Source organism: Myxine glutinosa, chromosome 7 (genome assembly GCF_964187855.1).
Source record: "Myxine glutinosa chromosome 7, kmMyxGlut1.1, whole genome shotgun sequence".
Taxonomy (NCBI): Eukaryota; Metazoa; Chordata; class Myxini; order Myxiniformes; family Myxinidae; genus Myxine; species Myxine glutinosa.
The window spans coordinates 130,497,287-130,511,436 of NC_136267.1; the positions used below are offsets into that span (position 1 = coordinate 130,497,287).

The 14,150-nt window shown below is 47.3% G+C and overlaps 1 protein-coding gene across 2 annotated transcripts in view; it reads left to right on the forward strand.

The window, feature by feature from the left end:
* SHMT2 (serine hydroxymethyltransferase 2) overlaps positions 1–14,054 on the forward strand; it is a 112,987-nt gene extending 98,933 nt beyond the window's left edge. For both annotated transcript variants that reach the window (XM_068123234.2, XM_068123233.2), the window contains exons 8-12: positions 120–285; positions 643–742; positions 1,029–1,184; positions 12,737–12,844; positions 13,004–14,054. In XM_068123234.2, the coding sequence (XP_067979335.1) occupies positions 120–285; positions 643–742; positions 1,029–1,184; positions 12,737–12,844; positions 13,004–13,131 (658 nt within the window). In that variant the 3' untranslated portion in view covers positions 13,132–14,054. The remainder of the gene's footprint in view (positions 1–119; positions 286–642; positions 743–1,028; positions 1,185–12,736; positions 12,845–13,003) is intronic.
* Positions 14,055–14,150: the final 96 nt, after the last annotated feature.

The following is a 14,150-nucleotide window of genomic DNA, read 5'->3' on the forward strand; positions in this document are numbered from 1 at the left end:
TTCGAAGCAATATTGTCGATGCATTTTTCACTCTTGCTTCTCAGATGTGGTTGTTTAATTAAGATTGCACACATTCTATGGAAAAAGATCACCTGACGAAGTCCTTCCTCCTACCCCAGGGCTGGTTTAATCTTCTTCAGAAAAGGGGTAAGACATGTGGATAAGAAAACTGGGAAAGAGGTCCACTATGATTTGGAGGAGAAGATCAACGCAGCTGTGTTTCCTGCGCTGCAAGGGGGACCTCATAACCATGCAATAGCTGCGGTGGCTGTAGCATTGAAACAAGTGAGTTGTAGCTTAATGACCTTGGCTCAGTTAGCACTCAGCATGCTTTCCCACAATGCAAATTGTCTAATCCAATTATGCAATAAGAGTGGTAAAATAGTTAAGATTAAGTGGGCAAGCAATGGCAATTTTTTTTTTTTTTTGCTGCTGATGAAGCAGGATATTAGGTACACAGTTAATTGGATGCCAAAGTAAGCTATGAGCTTGATTTGAATGGACAACAGGAGGCTAAGAGCTTATCAACACAGCAGCTCTGTATGTTTGATCATCTATTATTACTCCACATTCTGCATGGATCTTGTACATTTTGCTGTGTAATGCACAACAATGTTATTTTTCTTTTTTTTTTCTTTTTAGGCCAATTCTCCGATGTTCAAGGAGTACCAGTTGCAAGTGTTAAAAAATGCCAAAGTAATGGCAAGTGCATTGACAAAGAAAGGGTATTCCATTGTTTCTGGTACGTCACTGGCATTTCGTCAGGTTAATGCTTCCGCACATACACTAGGTGCCGATGTAATTTTTTTGGCTTTGCAAACTAATATTGCTGTTAACACCATGGAAAACTTTTAAAAAGTACTAGCCTATGTTTAAAAAAGATATATATTTTTTTCAACAATGTGTACAAAATATTTATTTTCAGTAGTTGAGGGCTGCCATTGCGAAGGAGTAAATGATGTTGCCACAGAATACCTGAATGAACAACCACATTGTAGTTTTAATTATTTATTTTTTTAATCCTTCAGGTGGCACGGATAACCACTTACTGCTGGTCAATCTTCGGCCCAAAGGCATTGATGGAGCAAGAGTACAACATGCACTGCAGGCTGTCTATATCACAGCCAACAAAAACACTTGTCCTGGCGACAAGAGTGCTCAAATCCCCGGTGGTATTCGACTAGGTCTGTGAGGGCGATGTGGTGATCGCTTATTGTTGTTACATTTATCTTCTTTTTTTTTTTCTTCTTCACAGAGGGGAGACTCATAGAAGAGCAAGGTAGATCTGTAGTGAGACAAACATGATAAAAGGAGGGGAGAAAACACTGAAACTAGCAAGTACGGTGGTTAAGTTAGGGAGGGTTAATTGGGGTAATAGAAATCAGGGGTCAGAATTGAGGATGACGAGGGATAGTGGTGCACTGCTTGCTTGAAGCCCTGGAGGGAACAGCGAAACAGAACAGCCTCTTGAAGGTGTTTCCATAGACTGCTGAAGCAAGGATAATGGAGTAAGGAGGGAGGGTCAGAGCACTGAGATGGCAATATTAGAGAAGAGATAGTAAACAAAATAACAGAGAACACCACCTGCCTGCCATGTGAGAGCAACAGACCTTGTCAAAGTGGTGCCTTGCTTGTCAAGTCTGTCTCTGATGTATGCTCCCCTTCCATGCCATCCCTCACCGCAAACAACATTCCTGCAGATTGTGCCCGAGATAAGGCAGAATGTCTAAACTCTGTCTTAGCCTCCAAATATCATGTACCCAACCCATCCCATTCTGTCCCCATGTAACCCTGACGTAGCCATTGTCTACTGGATTATGTCCTTTTTACCTGAGTTCTGCCCAGCCTCGATGCTGCTTCAGCAATGGGCCCAGATGGCATCAGTGCCCATGTTCTCAAATCCTGCTCTGCCATTCTTGCGTCCCCTCTATCTGCCCTATTCAATCTGTCATTCTCCCTTGGCCGCCTCTCTTGTGCATGGAACTCAGTTAGCAATAAGCATCACTCCCATCTCCAAGAAGGGTGGAAAACAGACTCTACTCAATATAGGCCAGTGAGCTTGCTTCCAATTATAAGTAAACTCATGGAATCCATCATTGCTGCAGGTACCAAATATTTCATATATTTTCAAACAACTGGATCAGTTTGGATTCCATCTCAGTCACTCAACTCTGAACATGCTCTGCTGCTCTCTCAACAATGGTTGGAGGACCTGAACCTCAAACAAGAGGTTACGACTGTCTGCCTGGATGTATCTGTCATTCAATCCAGCCTGGCATCCTGCTTTTCTTGCCAAGTTCTCTGCTTGTGGCATAGATGGCTCCTTTCACTCCTGGATTTCTGACTTTCTCCTCTCACACAATAAACGTGTTATGATCAAGGACCCCTCTCCCAATGTAGGATGGACTTCCCCAATGGAGTATTTTGGGTGAAGTTTTGTTTTTCATTCATAACCATCCTATCTTTTTAATGAGTCATCCACTGGAAGAGGTTCAGTCTCTTCAACTTCAAGCCCTCACAATCAGTTATTATATTTTCTGGCCCTACCACATAGGAATGTTGGTCTTCAAAGCCAGTTGCAGTTTGTCCATCCTCCGTGGATCTGTCTATCCTTGGAAAATCAGAGCTATTTAGTGTACAAGACCTTTATCCATTGCTGAATGGAGTACTGCTCACTACTATGGGCTGGCACCCCATAATCACATCTGTCTGTCAAAGTTTTTATGGAATATAAAGCTCACAAACGTATTTGGAATGTCCTGTGATGAGTCCGAAGCACAAGGTCTGCACATCTATGGAACCGTCTTCCAGAGGCTGTTCTGCTCATTCGTTCCTCCAGCTCTTCAAGCAAGCAATGTACCACCATCCCTTGTCATCCCCAATTTTGTTCCTTGATATTTATTACCACCATTAATCTTTCCTAACCCAACCATCTTCCTTGCTAGGTTGTGTTTCCTCCCCTTCCCTTTTCTCTTATCCTGTTAGTTCATTCCCTCGATGTATGTTCCACCGTCATATCAACCTTGCTTTTCTATGAGCCTCGCTCTTGTCAACTAAAAGACCTTTTGCTTTGACCTCATTATGGGAGATTCCAATAATTTTGAGTTTTGCAGCCCATAACATCCAAGAGAGACAGATGCGATGCCTGGGAGGCAGCCCAAAGTGAAAGCAGTACTCCATTGAGCTACGGACAAATATTTTGTACACTGCGAGTAGCTCTGATTTTCCAGGGAAATATTTGGATCGACCAAAGATGCCCAGACTACAGTTGGATTTGGAGGCCATCTTTGCTATATGGTCAACCCAGGAAAGGCCATGGGCTAATTGTGCGATGTACAAGTTCAAGAAACTGAACTTCCTCCGGTGGATGAGCAAGAAAATAAATAAGAGGGTTAGTTTGACGATTCTTCCGGATGAAACTGAGATTTTCCAAGATAGAATGAACATGTTGCATTTATTAGAACAGTGTCTGATCATTTCAAAATAGAGAAAAAGAGACAGATAGTGACTCAGCTGCTCTCTGTCTAGCAGAGGTATGGGCATTTATCCTCCCAATTTGAGCACACTTACAGTTGTGCCATTACAGGGTGTTTCATAAAAAACGTAATCCTATTAAAGTTGTGAATTTTTTTTTTTTTTAATACAATTTTTGTTTCTATTGCAAGTTTGTATGAATCATCATTTGGAAGAAAAACTGCAAACATCAGTCATACTGTTATGTTTGAAAATGGCATGGGCAATTGAACAAAGGATCTTAATTGTGGAATCGTACTTTGCCACAAAGCCATTTGAACAGACTCATACATGATTCCAAAAGAGGTTCGGGTCCAGATTAGCTTCAGATAAGTCTGCTCTTTTTCAATTGATAGAGATTTATGTTCCTACAAAACCTTAATTGTAGGACAGTACAAAACCTTAATTGCTCAGAGACTGTAAGATCACGAGAAAACATTGAAGCAGTTTTGAGGAGCCTCATGAAATCGCTGCGTTGTTGATCTCAAGAATTTAACCTATCTTTATCAAGTAGACAAAGAATTCTGAAGCAGTAACTAAAAATGTACCCATATCACATACAAGTGAAGCAACAACCAACAGACAATAATGATAAACAACTTCGTGTGATGATGTGTAAATGCGTTGCGATCCAAATTGTCTGAGTAATGTGTGGTTTTCTAATGAGGCCCACTTTCCTTTAAGCGGTCATGTTCACTCAAAAAACGTGTTTTGGGGTTCTCTCGATGAAGTTCTTGAAAGACTGTTGCACAGCTAGAAATGCACTGCATGGGTTGCCAGAAGCAAATCTGGAATCATTGGGCCTTTCTGGTTTCAAAAAGCAAAGGAAAATCGATAACCGTAACCACTGAACGGTACTTGAAAGTTATCCAGAAGTTCTAGGTTGCATTAAGTAGGAAGCGTCACTTTGGCAGGGCTATGCAATGGTTTCAGCAAGATGGGGTCACACCTCACACTTCCAACAAATCGATACAGTAACGACAACACAAATTCAGTGATTGAATCGTCTCAAGAAAGGGCAGATGTTGAATGGGCACCCCATTCTCTGGACCTCAACCCACCTGACTTCTATCTTTGGGGTTACCTGTAAGATAGAGTGTACCAGGGGAGACCTCAGACAATCGACGACCTCAAAAATGCAATTGCCACCAACATCAAAGCTATTCCAGTTCAGGAATGCAACCGAGTTATCGACAACTTCACCAGGAGGATTCATTTGTGCCTGCTGCAGCAGGGCAGCCATTAGAGCATGTTTTGTGAACTGTCTTCTGCAATCACTGGTTTCATTTTTGTGTTACCTTATTCTACATATTACAAAGATTTTTATGTACAAGCTTCATGTTGTTTCAAATGGAACATTAAAAAAGTATAAAAACAACTTTGGGTTGCATTTTTTTATATTGTTGCGAATATGGAATTTGGCCTCCATATCCGCTTGTAAATATTCCCCTATTTTCTCCAATACTCCCCAACTTTCCCCAATCCCCCATTCCCTAGTCCCATTGCATGTAAATAACAATCAGTAGAGCCGACCTTCCCCTTATTCCCCCATTAAATGTCGTGCCCAGGTCCACCGCACCACACGTAGACAACTTTCGGACATCTTCCTAGTTATTCTTAGTCTATGTCAGTTAAGGCCTCGTCTCCATTAATTATGACTCTTCGTTGCACCAGAATGTGATTATATGGCACCAGTAGTGAGTTTAGGACCTTTCCCGTACCTCCTCCCATCTTCTTCCCCGTCTACAACAACAGAGGGGCGCTGCGCGGGGGGGAGTGTGCGTCCTCCCACCGGCTCGGTTCGCCGCCATCGACAATGCGCTCCAGACGATGCGCTCCAGACCATGCGCTCCACGGGGTTACCACGAAGGGGCTCCTTGTCAGCTCCTCGTCAGGGGCGGAGCCGGTAACCCCCCCCCCCCCCGCACGCACCCAATGAGAAGCAACGTGCCGATTCCACGAGGCGGAGCTGACGAGCTGAGGGCGTGTCACTCCCCGCCGGATATACGCGGCCACGTAGCGGACGTGACGGGAGATGCGCCCCCAGCTGGAGAAAGAAGGACCTGCGAGCGCTGAAACAGATGCGCCTGAGTTTGGAGAGGCCTGAGAAAGACCCGCCTGAGAAAGAACGTCACCTCTGAGCGCTGTGCAACCTTCCGCATCTCTGGACCGGACCGGGTCGATCCTGCCCTGAGCCCAGGAGGACCTGGAGCCATCGACAACCGCTTTCCTGCCATCAACCCCCGTGTGAGTCAGCCTTGTCCCGTTTGCCTGTCGTCTGTTGGGGAATAATATAAGATTGTGTCTAAGTGCTTGTCTTTCTATGTTGTACCTCTCGTCCCTGTAATCTGACCTTCCGTAACGAATATAATCTCCTCCGGAGGTCTTGAGAACCGTATCCCTGGTGTCGTCATTTTATAACCCAGCCGGGTGTCTTCTTTTTCTTATTGAGCCAGCGTAACGCGACTTCGTCAACGTCGAGTATAGTCGGGTAATTTGTGCGGACACGACGGCCATTCCGCTCGGCCCACTTTAACATCAAAGTCGTGTCTGTAACAATTGGTTGTCAGGAGTTGGATTCGAACCTGGGACTAAATTTATTTAGCCCAAATTTTGGAACACCAATTGTACTATTAGAGTAACAATTGGTGTCAGAAGTGGGATTCGGACCCGGGACTAAATTAGTTAGGCCCAAATTTTGGGAGGGAAAATCGAGCCGGAGCGCGTACGGCGCTCGACCAAATCGATCCGGAGCGCGGTCCCGCGGTTACTGCGCTCGACGAAATTATAACAGCAAAATTTGGATTGGTGTTACGAAACTCGAATTTTGAAAGTCGCGCTATGGCGGATCAAGACGGCTGGGGTCCGGTAGGGGAGAGTGAAGCAGGGTCGGTCCAGGACCAAATTGAGGGACATGAGGGACAGGAGGAGAGCGAAGCAGCGAGGGTAGCAGACGCACAAAATAGCGTCGTTGTGCCCGACATTGCGGGAGCGCAAAATGGCGCCTCGCTGGTCACCGCGCCCGCGACCGTGGCAGCGCCCCTGGTGGATCCGAACCTTTTTATGTTGCAAATGGGGGCCCTTATGGAGAGGCTAGAAGCAAAAATGGGGGTAATGAATAACCAAATGGGGGTAATGGGAAACGAAATGGGGGTAATGAGGGACGAAGCGAGGGGTACCGGTGAGGGGTTAGACAATAATTTTAAGGGATTAGACAAGAAATTTGGGAAGTTAGACAATAATTTTGAGGAGTTAGACAAGAAATTTGGGAAGTTAGACAATAATTTTGAGGGGTTAGACAACGGGATAAAAGAGGTGAGAAATGGGTTAATAGGGTTAGAAAACAGTATGGAAGGCAAATTGAGGGACATGAGGGACCAAGCGGAAAGGGAAGTTAACCAAATGGGGCAGCAGATAGAGGGGGTCAGAATGGGGGTAGAAACCAAACTGGATGCTCACAGGGAGGAAATGGAGCAGATGAGGGTGGCATCTGGGCAGGAGATGCAAGTGATGGGAGAGGAGATCAGAAGAGGAGTGAGTGAGGAGGTCGGAGGAGTGCGCGAGGAGGTGAGGCACTGTGAGGAGCACATGGAGAAGGAGGTGAGAAAGGGGACTGTAAAGTTACAAGGGGGCATAGAGGTCCTGACGCAGGAGGTGGAACAGCTGACGGAGGGACAAAAAGGACTAACGGAGCAGGTTCAAAGGAACACTGCGGTATTAGGAGGTTTAAAAGCGACACAAAACGACATAAAAAACGACTTGATAGCGACAAAGAGGGAATGTCAGATGGTACGTGAGGGACTGACAACGAGGTTGGACGAGGTGATAGAGGTAATGGAGACGAAGGACCGGCAGGTGAGGACGCACCTGGAAACGGTCAAGGTAGCCTTAGAGGATGAGCTTGAGGAGACGTACCGGGGAATAAAAGAGGTGAAGCACAAATTAGAAGAAGTGGAAGAAGGGATGAGCGAAATTAAAAAGCGACGGAGAGGGGATAAGAAAGAGATAAAAGAGGAGATAAAAGAATTGGTCCAAAGTCTGTGTTTGGATCGTGATGATGTGCTCATTAACCGGATGAGGGATTCGCAGGTGATGGAGGAGAAGCGAAGAGGAAGAGGACCCGGTGTAAGTGGTGACCAATATGGTCGTGCGTATGATGCGCCAGGGGATTTAATAAGCTTGGGGGTCGAGATAGACCCGGGTGTTCGTGAGAGGCCACTGGTGAAGTGTGCGAAAGGTCTGGTGTGCGAAAAATGAGGTGTGCGAGGAAGTCCGACTCTGGGGTGTGTGAGGAAAAAGTGCGTGCCAAGGAGTGAGGGTGCTGGCGAGAGTGAGTCGGTCGTAGCGCGTGTGCGAGGGAGCACATGGAAGCGCGGTGTGGTGAGTGTTACAGAGGATGTAACGGGAGAGTGTGCGCGAGAAAGGTGTGTGACGGACAGGTGCATGGGGAAAGAGTGCGCTGTCAAAAGTAAGGAAGAATGCACACCTGTGGTGAGTGTTACAGAGGGTGTAACGGGAGAGTGTGCGCGAGAAAGGTGTGTAACGGACAGGTGCCTGAGGAAAGAGTGCGCTGTCAAGAGTAAGGGTGAGTGCGCTGTCAGGAATGGAGGTGAAAGTAGTGAGAGTGACATGGAGCGTGAGTTAGTTGTGACAGGTGAGCGAGGATGTACACCTGGGATGGAAGGATGCACACCTGGAATGGTAGAGCGTGAGTGGGAATGCACGCTGGAGTTGGTGGTGAGGCACGTGGTTGGGTGTGCGAATGAGAGCACACCTGTGATTGTCACAGAGGAGGTGACCGAGGAGGGGGCGCGAAGAGGTGTTTTGGTGAGGTGTGCGACCAACGAATGTGTGCCAAAGTGTTCGGTGGTCAGGTGTGTGACCAAGGCTGTGAGTGGAATGGGTGTACCTGGGTGTGTAAGGAAAGGTACGAGGAGCATGAGCACGGCTGGATGTGTGAGCAAGGAACGGGCTTCGGGATGTAAGCATGCAGGTGAAGCATCGACGTTAGACGGGGTAGAGTTTAGAACGACTTATAGCCGAGTCGGGCCCTCGGTGCGTGCTGGGCCTCGCTTTGAACGGCCGCGTCCGTGCTCCACCAGGCGGAGCGGGCGGCAGGATAGGAAGGGTCGTCATGGCGACCACTTTTTGGTGAGGCATTCCGGCAGGCCGAGATCGAGCCATGGGATGGCTCCACGCCGAGGTGGTGCGTGGGATCTCGGCCCGGGTAAGCCCCCGTCCCTGCCCCGAATGCCGGACGCATCCAGCCGCTGGCACAAAACAACCAGCATCCATTGCTTGGCTTTACGAAGCCGGGCTTTGGACAGGGATTGGCGCACCGAGAGGTATTAGTGAGTCGACAGGGTGATGAGGTTAGTGTTTTGGACCCAAAATTAGAGAAAAACAAAATTTGATGATTGGCAAGGGATTGGCAGTAGTGATTGGCAGATGATGGGTAGTGATTGGCAAATTTTTGATTTATTGAAATTTGATGTGCAAAATTGGTAGTGAGAGACCCCCGATGTGGTGGGATGGCAAATCCACCATCCTTCCCATGTGGGGGCAAAGGAGCACTAGATTATGGGGTGTATGGCAGTGAAAACTAGCCCGGGTGGGTTAGGATATGGTGTGTAGGGATCTAGAAGAGATTGACATTAGGTAACGTTAAGTTTAGTTAGTGACTGATACCTGTAGTGGGGACGCAGGTAGATTAGTATGGATGATAATGACGTGGGAGCGCAATAGTTTAAAGGGACGACTGGGAAGCGCAAGTTTCAGAAGGGAGTAGTTAGCTGAGATGATGCCGTGTGTGTGAGAATTGAACAGGTGTGATTGCACAGGTGTGCAACTGGACAGGTGTGTGGAGCAGTGTGTGAGTAGTGAGTGTGTGGATCAGCGCGAATGCGCTTGGGGAGAGAAGGGTGCAGGTGGCACCAGGTGTGAGAGCACAGGTGTGCAGGTACAGGTGTGTGGAGAGAGTTGGAGTGAGTGGTACGGAGTGGTGTGCATGGTGCGAAGGTGTGGATGGGGGAAGAGTGGACCCCTTTCACGAGTACCCGGGGCGGGTAGTGTAAGTGTTAGGTAGAGGGTACAGGTAAATTGTGGTTGGATATTGGCATTTGTGGTGCGGTGGCAGAATGGTGTTGTGGATGGGTGCATTAGTGTTGTGGAAATGGCTGGGCGTGTAGCCTGTTAGTGTGTGTAGTTGGTTGGGCACTCCACCACTGTGAGGATGTCGGCCAGGTGAGGCCGCAGGTGGGCTCTGGGAGCCGGTAGAGTTGTGGATGGGGCCCGAGGATCCGGAGGACGGACCCGGGTAGCCCAGTGCCAGAGAGGGCACCGAGTGGGGAGAGTGCCAGAGGGCCTTCCCCAGGTAGTTAGGTTAGGGCAAGGAGCAGGTAAGCTCGGAGGCAACTGCAGTGGTGGAGGTGTGCAGGTGGGTAGACCCACTGGGAGAGGTACACGCCGCAGCCCAGAAATTGTGCGAGGGCACCGGGAGATGAATCGGGGGAGTGAGACCCCAAATTGAAGCGCACCACAGTTTGGCCAATGGGAATTGGTTTTTAGAACCCATAGTGTAAGAGGGCCAATGGTTTGGCCGGAGAAAGACCCCGGGTAGTGTAAAGTTGTTAAAGTCATTTAGGAAATAGTTAGGATTGATGAACCTGTCGCACCATACGCAGCCACTTACCTGTGGTGATGATGATGACTCCACACCTGTGTTTTCCTTGTTTTGTTGCAGGAAATGAGATTGCTGTGGATTTGTGAGACGCATCACGACGTGGATGAGACATTGGGGTGATTCCATCTCTCCCTCCCTAGGAGGGACTGATGATGAATTGGTAATGGCAAATTTTGATGTGCAGTTGGAGATGGCAAATTTTGATGAGAGTTGAAAATGGAAAATTTGATTGGTTAGGAGGGAGAGAAGACTAATTTGGTTTATGGGAGGAACGGGGAAGACAGTAGGGATGTTTGTTGATTTGTAAAGGAGATGTTTATGGGTAGTGTTGTGTTGTGTGGATACAGTAAGGGGTAAGGGAGGGGCCATGTAGGTTACCTGGTGGGGGGGGGGGGGCGTACGATAGGAACGTACCTGTCTCACCTGGTTCCCATGTGCCCCCAGTGTGCATCACCTTACATTGCGTGCACTTTTGCGCCCTTACCACCTTACTCACTTGTCTGCTTCTTTTGTCTCCCACCTCCGAGGATCTGGCTTTGGGGTAGAGAGAGAGGAGAGAGAGGTGCTGGCTGCGCAGTTGTGGGCCTGCACTTTCGCTGTTTGCTGCCGGGATCGATACACCATATGGACCGCAATGTTTGTGGCCACCCACAATGGACCGCAGTTCGTTTGCGGCCAAGCACCACCCGGGGATGGACCTATGGGTCAACGTGGCACCTATGCCATAAAGGTGAACCACTGTTAATTAACACCACTGAAGGCCACACGAAGAGCAAGAGACACCTGCAGGGTTAGGGGTTGTCGAATTTATTTTTATTCCAATGAACAATGGTGACTGCACCGATTGGTGGTGGGGTGGTGCTTTTGATGCTCGGAAAGGGTGCTCTGCACGTTATTAAAGGCCGTCGGCCACAGAGCACTCGTGGGTTGGTGTATCGATGCTGGCAAGCGCGCTCTCTCTATGCATAACATCTGCATGTGTTCCTCCAAAGACAGGTCCTGGATCGTAGTGTAAATAGCAGCGTAGTCATGTAAATAATGCTCCCTACCGGCTGTATGTTTAGTTTGCGAATTCTTTCCGGATTCGGTTATCCTGTGGGTGTGTTTCTGTGAGGAGAAGGGTGCAACGTCGCAGGGGGACATATTTACTCATTTGTGAATATCTGTAAAACTGTCGCACTCAGGGTAGAGTTAATAGTAGAGGGAACTACATTGCGTGCCACACTAAAGTAGGTAAAAATTTATCGGGTCGGGACGCCCCGAGGGTAGAGAAGGGTGCAATGTTGCGAATATGGAATTTGGCCTCCATATCCGCTTGTAAATATTCCCCTATTTTCTCCAATACTCCCCAACTTTCCCCAATCCCCCATTCCCTAGTCCCATTGCATGTAAATAACAATCAGTAGAGCCGACCTTCCCCTTATTCCCCCATTAAATGTCGTGCCCAGGTCCACCGCACCACACGTAGACAACTTTCGGACATCTTCCTAGTTATTCTTAGTCTATGTCAGTTAAGGCCTCGTCTCCATTAATTATGACTCTTCGTTGCACCAGAATGTGATTATATGGCACCAGTAGTGAGTTTAGGACCTTTCCCGTACCTCCTCCCATCTTCTTCCCCGTCTACAACAACAGAGGGGCGCTGCGCGGGGGGGAGTGTGCGTCCTCCCACCGGCTCGGTTCGCCACCATCGACAATGCGCTCCAGACGATGCGCTCCAGACCATGCGCTCCACGGGGTTACCACGAAGGGGCTCCTTGTCAGTTCCTCGTCAGGGGCGGAGCCGGTAACCCCCCCCCCCCCCCCCCCCCCCGCACGCACCCAATGAGAAGCAACGTGCCGATTCCATGAGGCGGAGCTGACGAGCTGAGGGCGTGTCACTCCCCGCCGGATATACGCGGCCACGTAGCGGACGTGACGGGAGATGCGCCCCCAGCTGGAGAAAGAAGGACCTGCGAGCGCTGAAACAGATGCGCCTGAGTTTGGAGAGGCCTGAGAAAGACCCGCCTGAGAAAGAACGTCACCTCTGAGCGCTGTGCAACCTTCCGCATCTCTGGACCGGACCGGGTCGATCCTGCCCTGAGCCCAGGAGGACCTGGAGCCATCGACAACCGCTTTCCTGCCATCAACCCCCGTGTGAGTCAGCCTTGTCCCGTTTGCCTGTCGTCTGTTGGGGAATAATATAAGATTGTGTCTAAGTGCTTGTCTTTCTATGTTGTACCTCTCGTCCCTGTAATCTGACCTTCCGTAACGAATATAATCTCCTCCGGAGGTCTTGAGAACCGTATCCCTGGTGTCGTCATTTTATAACCCAGCCGGGTGTCTTCTTTTTCTTATTGAGCCAGCGTAACGCGACTTCGTCAACGTCGAGTATAGTCGGGTAATTTGTGCGGACACGACGGCCATTCCGCTCGGCCCACTTTAACATCAAAGTCGTGTCTGTAACAATATTAAACACTCTGTACGTACTATGGTAATATCAGGGTAACTTGTACAATGGGCAACTTTGTGATTGTTTGAATGGTGGTTGTTGTTCTTTAGGTTCACCTGCCCTGACATCAAGGCAATTCAAAGAGAAAGATTTTGAACGTGTTGTCGACTTCATCGATGAAGGAATACAAATTGCCCAGGATGTGAAGAAGAAAACAGGTTTGTTTTCTTTGGGATTGAAAATTTACACATTGCTTACTGTTTCTCCAAATTATTCTTTGTATTTATTTATTTATTTCTCCAAATTATTCTTTGTATCATGGTATTTCTCGAATGTGTTAAACCTGCATATATTTTCATGTTTGTAATGCCTTGCAGGAAACCTGAAAGAGTTTCAGCAAAACCTGCTCTCAGACCCTGAATCAAAAGCCTCCCTTAATGAGCTGAGGGTGCGTGTTGAGACGTTTGCGCGCTCATTCCCCATGCCTGGTTTTGATGATCACTAAATATGGACGCCATTAAACATTTTAATGTGTGGCCATTGCTCTTAACATGGCTGCAACTACACTGTCATGTGATGGTGATTTCTCAGTTTACCCAAAATGTACTCTACCTCCCATCATCTCTCCTACTCAACAATTTCCTATTGAGACTGATCGTGTGAAAGAAAACCGTTTTGAGTTTTTTTTCCCCCAATTTTGAGAGATCTTAGAAATCAGATTAATGTCTTTAAAGGTTTAAATATACTTTTTTGACATTCACATTGACTCGTGTTGATTTATTGGTAAATCATTTTATTACACAAGCAAATATGGCAGAATTGTGCTTCTAAATGCCCCCATTCCTTTTCCAATCTTCATCTCCAACCAAACCTTGTTTCCCTTCTCTCCCCGCACTGCAATCCTCTCTCTCTCTCTCTCTCTTTCCTACCATCTGCCTATCTCTTCCTTTTTTACTACCCCCTACCCTCAGACATATGTAACACATAGGTACCCCTTAATTTAATGTGGCCTGCTTGTTGCACTGACAGCTTTGATAATGTGTTATTTGACAAAAGGAAAATTGCAGTCATCTGCCAAGTGATCATTGCAGCGGCTCGTAGCAACACGTTATTGAAAAATTGTTTGCCTCGACACTAATTTATCATACACACCTATGAATAAACATACTGAGCTTTATCATGTTAAATCTTTCACAATCTTAGTGACTAGTTATAATTGAAGATGAAAACTGTCATTTGGATTGCCATATTGATTGTTCACAATTTTGTGGTCGTCTTGCATGCGACATCATGCAAAGAGAGCGCAAGAGGGATGCAATGGAAAGAATAACTTCTTTGTGACGAAATATTTTTATTTTACAATGGCATGTACATTCATGAATCAAGGTACTTCTGTCATGCAGTGACTAAAATTATACGAAGGCAGTACAGATTGTGCATGCTTATTTTTTTGTGCAGACATTTTATTCCTTTAGCTCAGTGGTTCCCAAACCTTTGTCCACGACCCATAATGTGAAATCACAT